The sequence below is a fragment of the Cherax quadricarinatus genome, chromosome 80, assembly GCF_038502225.1.
Source record: "Cherax quadricarinatus isolate ZL_2023a chromosome 80, ASM3850222v1, whole genome shotgun sequence".
NCBI lineage: Eukaryota > Metazoa > Arthropoda > Malacostraca > Decapoda > Parastacidae > Cherax > Cherax quadricarinatus.
Genome location: NC_091371.1, coordinates 15,469,009 through 15,486,447, shown reverse-complemented (window position 1 = coordinate 15,486,447; position 17,439 = coordinate 15,469,009). Strand labels below are relative to the sequence as shown.

Genomic DNA, 17,439 nt, shown 5'->3' with positions numbered 1-17,439 from the left:
CACGGTGTATATACCTCACAGTGTATATACCTCACAGTGTATATACCTCACGGTGTATATACCTCACGGTGTATATACCTCACGGTGTATATACCTCACGGTGTATATACCTCACAGTGTATATACCTCACAGTGTATATACCTCACGGTGTATATACCTCACGGTGTATATACCTCACGGTGTATATACCTTGTAACTAAAATAAATGCATCTTTTTCTCTGCCTTTTTATGACTGTTAAGTGTATTTTATGGGGAGAAAAATATGGATAATTTCCATATATTTTTTTTGAAATTGAAAATATTGACATTTCTCAATATATTTTTTATACGTCATTTGAGGTTGTTACCTAGGTACAGGAGCTAGAGTCCAACCTCATTAATAAAAAACGAAGAACGTGGCAGGCAATCAGGCTTAATTCAGAGCACAGATCCAATTCCCTAGATCAAGAGCCCCCCTCACCAGCGTCAAGGAACCTCCCCTGGAGGGGGTCCAGCAGTAACAGCCTGGTTGATCCTCTGGGGCAGATGATATCTTTCGGGTCCTAGACTGGTCAATACCAGACTGATTATTGTTGTGTTTAAGGGAAAGCGCTAAATCCACAGGGCTATACAGTGCCCTGGGGAACATAATTGGGTTTCATCCAGGGAAGGGGAGGGGAGGTCCAAATTCTTGAATCAAGAGCCCCTCACCGACATCAAGAACCCTCCATTTGAGGGGAAGACCAGCTGTGTGGTTAGTGATACCAGCTGTGTGCGGTTAATGGCCCCAACTGTGCGTAATGGCACCAGCTGTGCGTAATGGCACCAAGTGTGAGTAATGGCACCAACTTGGCGTAATGGCACCAGCTATGCGTAATGGCACCAACTGTTTAATGGCACCAACTGTGCGTAATGGCACCAGCTGTGCGTAATGGCACCAACTGTGTAATGGCACCAACTGTGTAATGGCACCAAGTGTGCGTAATGGCACCAGCTGTGCGTAATGGCACCAGCTGCGCGTAATGGCACCAACTGCGTAATGGCACCAACTGTGCGTAATGGCACCAGCTCTGTGTAATGGCACCAGCTGTGCGTAATGACACCAGCTGGTGTCATTACGCACAGCTGTCATTACGCACAGCTGTCATTACGCGTGTCTGTGTTACAACACAGACACGCGTCATCTCATGACGCGTGTCTGTGTCGTAACACGTTCACTGGTGCCGGATGTGTCTGCGCATGTATACCGTACGTATGTATGCTTGTACGTATGTATGCTTGTACGTATGTATGCTTGTGGGTATGTATGGCGCGAGAAGCGGCAGGAGACTGTGTATTTTTGTATTGAAAGTGGATACAGTGACAGGAAAAACTAGTTGAGTTTACCCTGCCATCGTGAGTTCGTAGACGTCAGTCCGAGCTTGGAGACGTCAGTCTGAACTTGGAGACGTCAGTCTGAGCTTGTAGACTTGAGCATTCCACTTAGCCTCTGAAGGTTCAGTAGGTACGGCAGTAGGAACCGCCGGCTTACACTGCTCTGAGTATTGATGTAGGTCAGAGGGAATGTACGCCTAACCAAGGGTACCTGACCTCACAATCTAATCTTGGAGTGGCGTATCACTAACACCGCTGAGTTCACTGGCCACTATTGCTGTGGTCCTCTAAAGAGACAGACCGTTGAGACCAGCGGTCATTACTGCTGTGGTATATTGACACTGAAAGCACTGAGGACAGTCTTAATAAGTCAGTGATCAAGCATTCTAAATATCTGTCACTAGGATATATGATTCTGAAATGAGATATGCTGTCCTAGTTAACGCTAGTAAGTGTATCATGTAGCCTTATAAATAACTAAAAAGGCACAATACCGTGACTGGAACGATACACAAATAACCCGCACATAAAAGAGAGAAGCTTACGATGACGTTTCGGTCCGACTTGGACCATTGACAAAGTCAATGGTCCAAGTCCAAGTCGGTCCGAAACGTCGTCGTAAGCTTCTCTCTTTTATGTGCGGGTTATTTGTGTATGTAGCCTTATAATGTAGCAGCTGTGTTGGGTTATGTATGCCAAGGGTTGGGACAAATGATATTTTTAGGCTGGCCTCAGCATAAGTGCCATCTGCGAAGAATAGCTTCTTTAAGGTTGAGGGAAGAATTTCTCGTCTTTCTGGCTTATTTAGATTTAGAAGCCATATCAGAGGTAGAGTTGATTACACACACACACACACACATAAAGGGGTGACGCCAGAATTTCTGTACTGAAGGGCTTAGAGGGGGCTATCTGGTTCAAAGAGGGCTGAGAGACTTGTTTTGAAGCAACGTTATTATTATTGCTGTTTTATTTATTGGGGGCTGAGGGGCTTTAGCCCCCGAGATCCCCCTCCCGTTCTTTGCGCCGCCTCCATCTACATATACGTACATCCCAGTTGCGAGATTGTTGATGGATTTTTTTTTCTTATGCGCCGGTATTCTCCCGGCCCGGGTCTTTTCCAAGTAGTGGTGACCCGGCCTTGGCTCCCTATCTGGGGAGTGTCTCGAGACCTAAGTCTCCCATGGGAGGAGGTACAAGTACCCCCTCATCTTTGGGACCAAGTGTCCCCAGGCCTAGCCACAGTCCTCACGGGGCTCGTAGGGAGAAGCTAGGCCTCTGGTCTGCCATCTGCCCCGCCCCAAAGGGGTTCGTGGGGATGGCAGTCTTGTGAGCTGCAGGTGATAGCAAGCTCAGGCCTTTCCCCATTGTTGATGGTGCTTACCAGGAGTCTTGTTTCCAAGCGGCTCTGTATCGTCTCTGAGTTCCTCCAGTACAATTGAAAACAGTGTATTGTATCGAGTGGAAAAAATAAACTTAAATGCAGTATAATGCGTTCTTTATTGACTACGTGTCGCCCACACAGTGGGTTCTATCAAATCACAAACAGATCCACCTGGGTAAAGTTCATGTGGGTTCACCAGGACGGGTCCTGGCCCGGGTCTTCATGTGGTGACCCGGCAGTGGCTCCCAACGGTGTGTCGGAGTTGGTACAAGTGATATGATGTGTACAACCCTATAGCGGGGGCAGCCCTATAGCGGGGGCAACCCTATAGCGGGGGCAGCCCTATAGCGGGGGCAGCCCTATAGCGGGGGCAACCCTATAGCGGGGGCAACCCTATAGCGGGGGCAGCCCTATAGCGGGGGCAGCCCTATAGCGGGGGCAACCCTATAGCGGGGGCAACCCTATAGCGGGGGCAGCCCTATAGCGGGGGCAGCCCTATAGCGGGGCAACCCTATAGCGGGGGCAACCCTATAGCGGGGGCAACCCTATAGCGGGGGCAGCCCTATAGCGGGGCAGCCCTATAGCGGGGGCAGCCCTATAGCGGGGGCAACCCTATAGCGGGGGCAACCATATAGCGGGGCAGCCCTATAGCGGGGCAGCCCTATAGCGGGGGCAGCCCTATAGGGGGGCAACCCTATAGCGGGGGCAACCCTATAGCGGGGGCAGCCCTATAGCGGGGGCAGCCCTATAGCGGTTGCAGCCCTATGACAAGACCATGGCGAACCTACATGAGTATATATAAGGTGAGGAGTCAGAGGGAGAATTCTGGGTAGGTTGGATCGCATTATGCTTCATTTGTGTTCAATTTTTTCCTCGTGTCCGCATTTTACACCTTTTATCTGAAACGAAAAAAAGTATTTTGCATTCTTTACTATCGTGGCAATTTGCTGCTAGCTTTTTTGTTTTGGATGAAAGACATGGCCATCACCCACTTGCCGAGTTTAATGTACCAAAAATGGGCAGAAACAACGGGATTCTTCTTTGAAATCTTTCTGGACTCACCCTCCAGGATCGTTCCCTGGCGCTCGGGGAAGTATTGGATGGATGGTTGTGGCCTGGTTGACCAGGCAAGCACCAGACGAGCCTGGCTCATGGCCGGGCTCCGGGAGTGGAAAATCTCTCGGAACTCATCAGAGGTAAAGGTATATCTATCAGAGGTAAAGTTATATCTATCTCATTCTCTTCGGCACCCGCAGGTCCACTTTCCAGGATTTAGATCTTCATGTAGTGGAAGCAAAGGTGATACTAGCAGTAGGAGGATGCTGGACAGCATCATTATCCCCTGGTGTTGTGAGGGGTGATTCAACTTCGCCGTGAGAAACAGCGTTCGTGGTAGAGTAAAAACTACCCATCTTTGACATTTCGAAAAGTTCAGCTTTCACCCCTCCCCCTTTGCGCCTCTTCAGAACATCTCGTAGTTTTCTCAGCATTTTCTGATATAGCTATTTTATGATACAGAACAGAACAGCTGATCAAATTTGGACCATGTTTATACTGCTGTATACTCCATTTTGTCACGTTATAATTCGCCTACTCGCGGCAGTGGCTCCTAACATGAACGTTATGTACCTAACATGCATCCTAGACAAATAAATAAGTTATTTAGGTACAGGTACACATAAATGCATGTCCCTCTGTCCACACCACGTGTCCTAAACTCCCAGCACGTGTTCTAAACTCCCAGCAAGTGTCCTAAACTCCCACCCTGTGTCTGCAGAATGTGTCATCTGTGTGCGATTCTAGTGGGAGTGGCGAGCACTGTGGTCTTGGCTGCTCCTATTGTCATTGCTTCAGACTGGTTCCCACCGCACGAGAGGACCACGGCTCTAGGTCAGTATCCTATCTCTCCAGAGTCCTTCAGAGTCCTTCAGAGTCCTCCAGAGCCATCCAGAGTCCTCCAGAGTCCTTCACAGTCCACGACTAACCATCAGGCCAGAGATGCGACTTGTAGTCGATGTTTCGCTCAGTCCTGGACTATTAATATTGAATCACTGCTGCTCTTTTCACCCGATTTTTTCCTGGTATTTACCTGATCTTTACTCCATGTTTTCCCCTCGTCTTACAACTTTCTTCCCCTCATATTTCCCTTTTTTTCTATTATCTTCTTCTCTTTTTACTCGTTCTTTCCCCATATATTATTCTTTCCCTTTTCTTGTACTTAAAATTAACATAATAATAACAATACAATAATAATAATGATAATAATAACAATACCAATAAAATAATAATAAAAATAAATGATTATTATCATTATTATTTTATATTAATATAATTAGGAAAATATAAAAATATAATAATAATAATAATAATAATAATAATAATAACAATAATAATAATAATAATAATAATAATAATAATAATAATAATAACCTGGAGTTTACCTGGGGAGAGTTCCGGGGGTCAACGCCCCCGCGGCCCGGTCTGTGACCAGGCCTCCTGGTGGATCAGAGCCTAATAATAATATAATTATAAAATATTTGTTAATTAATGATAATAATACTAATAATAATGCCATATTTTTTGGTGTGACTGGTGTTGGTGTGTTTGGTTGGCACTGGTACACCACCAGCTGTGATGATGGGTACCAACCAGCTGAGTGGTGTGGGCAGCTACCTGGAACCCTTGTTGGTACGAGAACCAGGACCAGATGTCACTGTCTATGAGATACAGTCTGATGTTATGATGCTGATGTATATAGGTAGGTCCTCTCACACTGATGTTGATGTTATGGTGGTGATGTATATAGGTAGGTCCTCTGACACTGATGTTGATGTTATGGTGGTGATGTATATAGGTAGGTCCTCTCACACTGATGTTGATGTTATGGTGGTGATGTATATAGGTAGGTCCTCTCACACTGATGTTGATGTTATGGTGGTGATGTATATAGGTAGGTCCTCTCACACTGATGTTGATATTATGGTAGGTGATGTATATAGTATATAGGTAGGTCCTCTCACACTGATGTTGATGTTATGGTGGTGATGTATATAGGTAGGTCCTCTCACACTGATGTTGATGTTATGGTGGTGATGTATATAGGTAGGTCCTCTCACACTGATGATGATGTTGTTATTGAATGGTGGTGATGTATATAGGTAGGTCCTCTCACACTGATGTTGATGTTATGGTGGTGATGTATATAGGTAGGTCCTCTCACACTGATGTTGATGTTATGGTGGTGATGTATATAGGTAGGTCCTCTCACACTGATGATGATGTTGTTATTGAAATTATTATAATTATTTCAATATAATTATTTAGATTATGGCTATAAAAATTGTTACTACTAATATTACTGCTACTAATAGTTTGCATGTGTTGTTGCAGGAGCTGGTATTTCTGTAGTGTTGCTGCTGGCAGTGTTGGTGTACTTCCCCTCCAAACCTGCTATACCACCCTCCCTCACCTCCTCCACGGGAAGACTGGCCTTCCAACCAGCCTTCCACACCCTCATCAAGTAAGCTAACTCTCTCTTTCTCTTTTTTTTTACACAGGGTTTGACAAGGTTAAGGATTCCTAGCTTTATTGACAAGCTATTTACAGATTAAGGATCCCTAGCTTTATTGACAAGCTATTTACAGGTTAAGGATCCCTAGCTTTATTGACAAGCTATTTACAGGTTAAGGATCCCTAGCTTTATTGACAAGCTATTTACAGATTAAGGATCCCTAGCTTTATTGACAAGCTATTTACAAGTTAAGGATCCCTAGCTTTATTGACAAGCTATTTACAGGTTAAGGATCCCTAGCTTTATTGACAAGCTATTTACAGGTTAAGGATCCCTAGCTTTATTGACAAGCTATTTACAGGTTAAGGATTCCTAACTTTATTGACAAGCTATTTACAGGTTAAGGATTCCTAACTTTATTGACAAGCTATTTACAGGTTAAGGATTCCTAACTTTATTGACAAGCTATTTACAGGTTAAGGATTCCTAACTTTATTGACAAGCTATTTACAGGTTAAGGATTCCTAACTTTATTGGCAAGCTATTTACAGGTTAAGGATTCCTAACTTTATTGACAAGCTATTTACAGGTTAAGGATTCCTAACTTTATTGACAAGCTATTTACAGGTTAAGGATTCCTAACTTTATTGACAAGCTATTTACAGGTTAAGGATTCCTAACTTTATTGACAAGCTATTTACAGGTTAAGGATTCCTAACTTTATTGACAAGCTATTTACAGGTTAAGGATTCCTAACTTTATTGACAAGCTATTTACAGGTTAAGGATCCCTAGCTTTATTGACAAGCTATTTACAGATTAAGGATCCCTAGCTTTATTGACAAGCTATTTACAAGTTAAGGATCCCTAGCTTTATTGACAAGCTATTTACAGGTTAAGGATCCCTAGCTTTATTGACAAGCTATTTACAGGTTAAGGATCCCTAGCTTTATTGACAAGCTATTTACAGGTTAAGGATCCCTAGCTTTATTGACAAGCTATTTACAGGTTAAGGATTCCTAACTTTATTGACAAGCTATTTACAGGTTAAGGATTCCTAACTTTATTGACAAGCTATTTACAGGTTAAGGATTCCTAGCTTTATTGACAAGCTATTTACAGGTTAAGGATTCCTAACTTTATTGGCAAGCTATTTACAGGTTAAGGATTCCTAACTTTATTGACAAGCTATTTACAGGTTAAGGATTCCTAACTTTATTGACAAGCTATTTACAGGTTAAGGATTCCTAACTTTATTGACAAGCTATTTACAGGTTAAGGATTCCTAACTTTATTGTCAAGCTAAGAGCTGTTACCTACATCAGCTCATTTGAAAACATTTTTATTGTTATGAGACATACAAGTAGGGAACAGGATGAAGTTGGAGCCATCTGTGGGCCAGCATTTTCATTTGATCAACTGACTTTATCTCTCTCTCTCTCTCTCTATCTCTCTCTCTTTATCTATCTATCTATCTATCTCGTATAAAAGTTTCTAGAAACTCTTCTTGTGTATCTAATGTTAAAATTAGAACAATATTATTAATTTTTTCATCAGTATGGTGCTAAAACTGCAATGTTTGATCCAAGGAAGTGGATCTAGCGTCAGCCTCACTGAATCAATCCAGATTATTCTCATATGAGAATCAATGACCCTTACGGGTGTAGCGATTCTTCGTCAATATACTACTACTACTGTTACTACTACTGTTACTACTACTACTACTGTTACTACTTGTTTTTTGTTCATTGGTTATTTCGTTGGCAGAAATCGTTGTTGGATGTGGCTGATGGTGACCTCTGGTGTGATAGTCGGTCCCTTCGTTGCCTGGGGTAACGTTCTCAACTACTCTCTCCTCCCACTGGGTCTTCACCAGGTACTTTCCTCCTCCCACTGGGTCTTCACCAGGTACTTTCCTCCTCCCACTGGGTCTTCACCAGGTACTTTCCTCCTCCCACTGGGTCTTCACCAGGTACTTTCCTCCTCCCACTGGGTCTTCACCAGGTACTTCTCTGCTCCCACTGGGTCTTCACTAGGTACTTCCCTCCTCCCACTGGGTCTTCACCGGGTACTTCCCTCCTCCCACTGGGTCTTCACCGGGTACTTCTCTCCTTCCACTGGGTCTTCACCAGGTACTTCTCTCCTCCCACTGGGTCTTCACCAGGTACTTCCCTCCACCCACTGGGTCTTCACCAGGTACTTCCCTCCTCCAACTGGGTCTTCACCAGGTACTTCCCTCCTCCCACTGGGTCTTCACCAGGTACTTCTCTCCTCCCACTGGATCTTCACTAGGTACTTCCCTCCTCCCGCTGGGTCTTTACCAGGTACTTTCCTCCTCCCACTGGGTCTTCACCAGGTACTTTCCTCCTCCCACTGGGTCTTCACCAGGTACTTCCCTCCTCCCACTGGGTCTTCACCAGGTACTTCTCTCCTCCCACTGGGTCTTCACTATGTACTTCCCTCCTCCCACTGGGTCTTCACCAGGTACTTCTCTCCTCCCACTGGGTCTTCACCAGGTACTTTCCTCCTCCCACTGGGTCTTCACCAGGTACTTCTCTCCTCCCACTGGGTCTTCACTAGGTACTTCCCTCCTCCCGCTGGGTCTTCACCAGGTACTTCTCTCCTCCCACTGGGTCTTCACCAGGTACTTCTCTCCTCCCACTGGGTCTTCACCAGGTACTTCCCTCCTCCCACTGGGTCTTCACCAGGTACTTCCCTCCTCCCACTGGGTCTTCACCAGGTACTTCCCTCCTCCCACTGGGTCTTCACCAGGTACTTCTCTCCTCCCACTGGGTCTTCACTAGGAACTTCCCTCCTCCCACTGGTACCAGGTACTTCCCTCCTCCCACTGGGTCTTCACCAGGTACTTCCCTCTCTTCACCAGGTACCCCTACCACTGGGTCTTCACCAGGTACTTCTCTTGGGTCTACTACTTCCACTGGGTCTTCACCAGGTACTTCCCTCCCACTGGGTCTTCACCAGGTACTTCCCTCCCACTGGGTCTTCACCAGGTACTTCCCTCCCACTGGGTCTTCACCAGGTACTTCCCTCCCGTTGGGTCTTCACCAGGTACTTCCCTCCCACTGGGTCTTCACCAGGTACTTCCCTCCCGTTGGGTCTACACCAGGTACTTCCCTCCCACTGGGTCTTCACCAGGTACTTCCCTCCCGTTGGGTCTACACCAGGTACTTCCCTCCCACTGGGTCTTCACCAGGTACTTCCCTCCCACTGGGTCTTCACCAGGTACTTCCCTCCCGTTGGGTCTACACCAGGTACTTCCCTCCCACTGGGTCTTCACCAGGTACTTCCCTCCCACTGGGTCTTCACCAGGTACTTCCCTCCCGTTGGGTCTTCACCAGGTACTTCCCTCCCACTGGGTCTTCACCAGGTACTTCCCTCCCGTTGGGTCTTCACCAGGTACTTCCCTCCCACTGGGTCTTCACCAGGTACTTCCCTCCCGTTGGGTCTTCACCAGGTACTTCCCTCCCACTGGGTCTTCACCAGGTACTTCCCTCCCGTTGGGTCTTCACCAGGTACTTCCCTCCCGTTGGGTCTTCACCAGGTACTTCCCTCCCACTGGGTCTTCACCAGGTACTTCCCTCCCGTTGGGTCTACACCAGGTACTTCCCTCTCACCAGCCCTCCACCATTTACTTATAACAACCAGGAAAATATTAATTGTTTATATAATTAATTTAAAAATTACCATGATTTACAGGTTAATTTAAAGGGATGATAAAAGGTAATGTTAACTATGTTTTCTAGGCAAATTTAACGTGTTAATACTAGTAATAATGATGAACCTGACAGGACGACGCAATGTGGGTGGGTCAGATCTCTGTGGTGTTATCCAGCCTGTCTCCCGTGGCGTCAGGGCGCTTCAATGACCTGGTTAAGGGTCACGTCAGGTCCACGTTGATTCTGCTCATGTTGGCCACCACCATCTGTTGCTACTGGTTCCTCTTGCTGTCTTATGGCGTACTTGCACCCTCTAAGTGTGAGTACTTGACTTATGGTTCACGTGTACTCACCTAATTGTACTCACCTAATTGTGGTTGCAGGGGTCGAGAGATAGCTCCTGGCCCCGCCTCTTCACTAATCGCTACTGGGTCCTCTCTCTCTCTCTCTGCTTCCTGAGCTTTGTCATACCTCTTCTTAAAACTATGTATGGTTCCTGCCTCCACTACTTCACTTGCTAGGCTATTCCACTTGCTAACAACTCTATGACTGAAGAAATACTTCCTAACGTCCCTGTGACTCGTCTGAGTCTTCAGGTTCCAGTTGTGACCCCTTGTCCCTGTGTCCCCTCTCTGGAACATCCTATCTCTGTCCATCTTGTCTATTCCCCGCAGTATCTTGTATGTCGTTATCATGCCTCCCCTGACCCTTCTGTCCTCCAGTGTCGTCAGTCCGATTTCCCTTAACCTTTCCTCGTACGACATTCCCTTGAGCTCTGTGTGTGTGTAATCTTTTGCTCATAATTTCTGAAGTTTGTAGACTTCTGTGTTTTAAGTGTATATTATTTTACTGTTTTTCCACCCCCCCCCAAATATATATATATATATATATATATATATATATATATATATATATATATATATATATATATATTTGAAGGCGTGGAAGGGAAATTGATGAGAGGCTGAAGCCTCCATGATGCCTTGTATTGACCACCTCACACGCAACTTGCAACTTTATCCTAATCCACGACATTTCTAGTGCATACCCTAGTGCAGGGCTCTTGATCTAAGGACTAATGTACCCTCAGGGCAGGTGTATGTGTCCGTGGTGGGGGGCACAGCCTTCAACTACGCCACCTACCCACTACTGTACGAGGTAGGTGTGGACCTGGCCTACCCAGCCCCTGAGATCCTGGTGTCTGGGGCCCTCACAGCCGCTGAGAACCTAATGTCTACACTATTCCTTCTGGTCTTCTTCCTCCCAGACGCTGGTAAGAACTTTCTCTCTCTCTTGGTGTTGCTTTTCTTAGTCAAAACTGGTGTTTTGTTAGTCAGAACTGGTGTTTTGTTAGTCAGAACTGGTGTTTTGTTAGTCAGAACTGGTGTTTTGTTAGTCAGAACTGGTGTTTTGTTAGTTAGAACTGGTGTTTTGTTAGTCAGAACTGGTGTTTTGTTAGTCAGAACTGGTGTTTTGTTAGTTAGAACTGGTGTTTTGTTAGTTATAAGTGGTGTTTTGTTAGTTATAAGTGGTGTTTGTTAGTCAGAACTGGTGTTTGGTTAGTCAGTTTGTTAGTCAGGACTGGTGTTTTGTTAGTCAGTTTGTTAGTCAAAACTGGTGTTTGTTAATCAAAACTGGTGTTTTGTTAGTTAGAACTGGTGTTTTGTTAGTTTGTTAGTCAGAACTGGTGTTTTGTTAGTCAGTTTGTTAGTCAGAACTGGTGTTTTGTTAGTCAGTTTGTTAGTTAGAACTGGTGTTTTGTTAGTCAGTTTGTTAGAACTGGTGTTTTGTTAGTCAGTTTGTTAGTTAGAACTGGTGTTTTGTTAGTCAGTTTGTTAGTTAGAACTGGTGTTTTGTTAGTTTGTTAGTCAGAACTGGTGTTTTGTTAGTCAGTTTGTTAGTCAGAACTGGTGTTTTGTTAGTCAGTTTGTTAGTTAGAACTGGTGTTTTGTTAGTCAGTTTGTTAGTTAGAACTGGTATTTTGTTAGTCAGTTTGTTAGTTAGAACTGGTGTTTTGTTAGTCAGTTTGTTAGTCAGAACTGGTATTTTGTTAGTCAGTTTGTTAGTTAGAACTGGAGTTTCCTCAGAACTGGTATTTTGTTAGTCAGAGCTGGTGTTTGTTAGTCAGAACTGGTATTTGTTAGTCAAAACTGGTGTTTTGTTAGTCAGTTTGTTAGTCAGGACTGGTGTTTGTTAGTCAAAACTGGTGTTTTGTTAGTCAGTTTGTTAGTCAGAACTGGTGTTTGTTAGTCAAAACTGGTGTTTTGTTAGTCATTTTGTTAGTCAGAACTGGTGTTTTGTTAGTCAGTTTGTTAGTCAGAACTGGTGTTTTGTTAGTCAGTTTGTTAGTTAGAACTGGTGTTTTGTTAGTCAGTTTGTTAGAACTGGTGTTTTGTTAGTCAGTTTGTTAGTTAGAACTGGTGTTTTGTTAGTCAGTTTGTTAGTTAGAACTGGTGTTTTGTTAGTCAGTTTGTTAGTTAGAACTGGTGTTTTGTTAGTCAGTTTGTTAGTTAGAACTGGTGTTTTGTTAGTCAGTTTGTTAGTTAGAACTGGTGTTTTGTTAGTCAGTTTGTTAGTTAGAACTGGTGTTTTGTTAGTCAGTTTGTTAGTTAGAACTGGTGTTTTGTTAGTCAGTTTGTTAGTCAGAACTGGTATTTTGTTAGTCAGTTTGTTAGTTAGAACTGGTGTTTTGTTAGTCAGAACTGGTATTTTGTTAGTCAGTTTGTTAGTTAGAACTGGTGTTTTGTTAGTCAGAACTGGTATTTTGTTAGTCAGTTTGTTAGTTAGAACTGGTGTTTTGTTAGTCAGTTTGTTAGTCAGAACTGGTATTTTGTTAGTCAGTTTGTTAGTTAGAACTGGTATTTTGTTAGTCAATTTGTTAGTTAGAACTGGTGTTTTGTTAGTCAGAACTGGTATTTTGTTAGTCAGTTTGTTAGTCAGAACTGGTATTTTGTTAGTCAGTTTGTTAGTTAGAACTGGTGTTTTGTTAGTCAGTTTGTTAGTCAGAACTGGTGTTTTGTTAGTCAGTTTGTTAGTTAGAACTGGTGTTTTGTTAGTCAGTTTGTTAGAACTGGTGTTTTGTTAGTCAGTTTGTTAGTTAAAACTGGTGTTTTGTTAGTCAGTTTGTTAGTTAGAACTGGTGTTTTGTTAGTCTGTTTGTTAGTTAGAACTGGTGTTTTGTTAGTCAGTTTGTTAGTTAGAACTGGTGTTTTGTTAGTCAGTTTGTTAGTTAGAACTGGTGTTTGGTTAGTCAGTTTGTTAGTTAGAACTGGTGTTTTGTTAGTCAGTTTGTTAGTCAGGATTGTCTCTTGACTTGGGGGTTTAAGCATCCGCTGAGTGGATGTACACCCTGGCAGTGTGTACACCCTGGCAGTGTGTACACCCTGGCAGTGTGTACACCCTGACAGTGTGTACACCCTGGCAGTGTGTACACCCTAGCAGTGTGTACTCACCATCAATCTCTAGATAGAGGATGTTACATCTCTCTCTCTCTCTCTCTCTCTCTCTCTCTCTCTCTCTCTCTCTCTCTCTCTCTCTCTCTCTCTCTCTCTCTCTCCCTTTCCCAAAACATTTTCAAAGCAGTGGAGAGAGTGATTAAGAAAGGTAAGATAATGATAGTGATGATGATGTTGATAATGATGAGGTTGATGGCGATAATAATAATGATGATAATGATTATGATGATAATGATGATGATTATGATGATGTTGATGATGGAAATGAGGTTGATGACGATAATGATGTTGGTGATAATGATTATGATGATGCTAATGATGATGATAATGATGATGATGATTATTATGATGATGATGATAATGATGAGGTTGATGATGAGGTTGATGATGAGGATAATGATGAGGTTGATGATATTGATGAAAATGATGATGATGATGATGGTAATGATGATGACGTCTATGGTAATGATGATGTTTGTGACGATAATGATGATAACGTTGTTGATAATAATGATAATGATGATAATAATGATGATAATGATGATAGGGGTGACTGTTTCAGGTTACTTATGGATGACTTACGTTCTGGTATTATCAACGTCTGTCACCATACTGCCGCTGCTTCTTATTAAGTTCAGTTACGTCAGAGCTTCTATTGACGCACCTTACCACTGAAACTCTGCCGGCGTCTCGGAAGACGTCACAAGAGGCTTCTCGGAAGATGTCACAGGAGGCGTCTCGGAAGACGTCACAAGAGGCTTCTCGGAAGATGTCACAGGAGGCGTCTCGGAAGACGTCACAAGAGGCTTCTCGGAAGATGTCACAGGAGGCGTCTCGGAAGACGTCACAAGAGGCTTCTCGGAAGATGTCACAGGAGGCGTCTCGGAAGACGTCACAAGAGGCTTCTCGGAAGATGTCACAGGAGGCGTCTCGGAAGACGTCACAAGAGGCTTCTCGGAAGATGTCACAGGAGGCGTCTCGGAAGACGTCACAAGAGGCTTCTCGGAAGATGTCACAGGAGGCGTCTCGGAAGACGTCACAAGAGGCTTCTCGGAAGATGTCACAGGAGGCTTCTCGGAAGATGTCACAAGAGGCTTCTCGGAAGATGTCACAAGAGGCTTCTCGGAAGATGTCACAAGAGGCATCTCGGAAGATGTCACAAGAGGCTTCTCGGAAGATGTCACAGGAGGCATCTCGGAAGACGTCACAAGAGGCGTCTCGGCAGACGTCACAAGAGGCTTCTCGGAAGATGTCACAAGAGGCTTCTCGGAAGACGTCACAAGAGGCTTCTCGGAAGATGTCACAGGAGGCGTCTCGGAAGACGTCTCAAGAGGCTCCTCGGCAGACGTCACAAGAGGCGTCTCGGAAGATGTCACAAGAGGCTTCTCGGAAGACGTCAAAGAGGCTTCTTGGAAGATGTCACAAGAGGCTTCTCGGAAGACGTCACAAGAGGCTTCTCGGAAGATGTCACAGGAGGCGTCTCGAAAGACGTCACAAGAGGCGTCTCGGCAGACGTCACAAGAGGCGTCTCGGAAGATGTCACAAGAGGCTTCTCGGAAGACGTCACAAGAGGCTTCTCGGAAGACGTTACAAGAGGCTTCTCGGAAGATGTCACAGGAGGCGTCTCGGCAGACGTCACAAGAGGCTTCTCGGAAGACGTCACAAGAGGCTTCTCGAAAGATGTCACCGGAGGAGTCTCGGCAGACGTCACAAGAGGCTTCTCGGAAGACGTCACAAGAGGCTTCTCGGAAGATGTCACAGGAGGCGTCTCGGAAGACGTCACAAGAGGCTTCTCGGAAGATGTCACAGGAGGCGTCTCGGAAGACGTCACAAGAGGCTTCTCGGAAGATGTCACAGGAGGCGTCTCGGAAGACGTCACAAGAGGCTTCTCGGAAGATGTCACAGGAGGCGTCTCGGAAGACGTCACAGGAGGCGTCTCGGCAGACGTCACAAGAGGCGTCTCGGAAGACGTTACAGGAGGCGTCTTGGCAGACGTCACAAGAGGCGTTTCGAAAGACGTCACAAGAGGCGTTACGGAAGACGTCACAAGAGGCGTCTTGGCAGACGTCGCAAGAGGCGTTACGGAAGACGTCACAAGAGGCGTTGTGGAAGACGTCACAATACGCATCTCAACAGACGTCACAGTAATCTGCTGCAGAACCTCAACAAACGTCTCAAATGGCGTCAACAGAGGTTCTGAAAAGATATCAATAGCAGATACGTCAATGGACGTCTCAGCAGGATTTTTCGAAACGTATCCTCGGCAGACATCTGGAGTAAAATCTTAAGCAGACGTCTCAGCAGGTGACTCTCTGCAAATTTCTAAGCAGACATCTCGGCAGGCGTTCTCAAAGGGGATTCAGGAGACCGTCTCAAAGGAGATTCAGCAGACCGTCTCGAAGATGATTTAGCAGATCGTCTCAAAGATGATTCAGCAGACCGTCTCAAAGGAGATTCAGCAGACCGTCTCAAAGGGGATTCAGGAGACCGTCTCAAAGGAGATTCAGCAGACCGTCTCAAAGATGATTTAGCAGAGCGTCTCAAAGATGATTCAGCAGACCGTCTCAAAGGAGATTCAGCAGACCGTCTCAAAGGAGATTCAGCAGGCCGTCTCAAAGGGGATTCAGCAGACCGTCTCAAAGACGATTCAGCAGACCGTCTCAAAGGAGATTCAGCAGACCGTCTCAAAGGAGATTCAGCAGACCTTCTCAAAGACGATTCAGCAGATCGTCTCAAAGGAGATTCAGCAGACCATCTCGAAGACGATTCAGCAGACCATCTCAAAGGTGATTTAGCAGACCGTCTCAAAGACGATTCAGCAGACCGTCTCAAAGATGATTTAGCAGACCGTCTCAAAGTTGATTCAGCAGACCATCTCAAAGGTGATTCAGCATATCGTCTCAAAGATGATTCAGCAGACCGTCTGAAAGAAGATTCAGCAGAACGTCTCAAAGATGATTCAGCAGACCGTCTCAAAGATGATTTAGCAGACCGTCTCAAAGTTGATTCAGCAGACCATCTCAAAGGTGATTCAGCATATCGTCTCAAAGATGATTCAGCAGACCGTCTGAAAGAAGATTCAGCAGACCGTCTCAAAGATGATTCAGCAGACCGTCTCAAAGATGATTTAGCAGACCGTCTCAAAGTTGATTCAGCAGACCATCTCAAAGGTGATTCAGCATATCGTCTCAAAGATGATTCAGCAGACCGTCTGAAAGAAGATTCAGCAGACCGTCTCAAAGATGATTCAGCAGACCGTCTGAAAGAAGATTCAGCAGACCGTCTCAAAGATGATTCAGCAGACCGTCTGAAAGAAGATTCAGCAGACCGTCTCAAAGATGATTCAGCAGACCGTCTCAAAGATGATTCAGCAGACCGTCTCAAAGATGATTCAGCAGACCGTTTCAAAGGGGATCCAGCAGACTGTCTTAAAGGGAACTCAGCAGACCTCCTCAGGGGTTCTTATATGCTAAGCAGACATACCTACCCTCACCTCTCCTGCCTATCTTATTCCCTTCTTACCCTTCATCTTCCTTCTTCCTCTTTCTTCTCCTGTCCCACCCATCATTCTCGTGTCCCACCCATCATTCTCCTGTCCCACCCATCATTCTCGTGTCCCACCCATCATTCTCCTGTCCCACCCATCATTCTCGTGTCCCACCCATCATTCTCCTGTCCCACTCATCATTCTCGTGTCCCACCCATCATTCTCGTGTCCCACCCATCATTCTCCTGTCCCACCCATCATTCTCGTGTCCCACTCATCATTCTCGTGTCCCACCCATCATTCTCCTGTCCCACTCATCATTCTCGTGTCCCACCCATCATTCTCGTGTCCCACTCATCATTCTCGTGTCCCACTCATCATTCTCGTGTCCCACCCATCATTCTCGTGTCCCACTCATCATTCTCGTGTCCCACTCATCATTCTCCTGTCCCACCCATCATTCTCGTGTCCCACTCATCATTCTCGTGTCCCACCCATCATTCTCGTGTCCCACCCATCATTCTCGTGTCCCACCCATCATTCTCGTGTCCCACCCATCATTCTCGTGTCCCAC

General features: G+C 45.2%; 1 protein-coding gene across 3 annotated transcripts in view; it reads left to right on the top strand.

Annotated features, from left to right (window-relative positions):
• LOC128702396 (solute carrier family 49 member 4 homolog) overlaps positions 1 to 14,202 on the top strand; it is a 32,267-nt gene extending 18,065 nt beyond the window's left edge. For all 3 annotated transcript variants that reach the window (XM_070102172.1, XM_070102170.1, XM_070102171.1), the window contains 7 exons: positions 4,514 to 4,626; positions 5,366 to 5,494; positions 6,127 to 6,256; positions 8,014 to 8,122; positions 10,056 to 10,242; positions 11,014 to 11,196; positions 13,941 to 14,202. In XM_070102172.1, the coding sequence (XP_069958273.1) occupies positions 4,514 to 4,626; positions 5,366 to 5,494; positions 6,127 to 6,256; positions 8,014 to 8,122; positions 10,056 to 10,242; positions 11,014 to 11,196; positions 13,941 to 14,053 (964 nt within the window). In that variant the 3' untranslated portion in view covers positions 14,054 to 14,202. The remainder of the gene's footprint in view (positions 1 to 4,513; positions 4,627 to 5,365; positions 5,495 to 6,126; positions 6,257 to 8,013; positions 8,123 to 10,055; positions 10,243 to 11,013; positions 11,197 to 13,940) is intronic.
• The last annotated feature ends 3,237 nt before the right edge of the window (positions 14,203 to 17,439 follow it).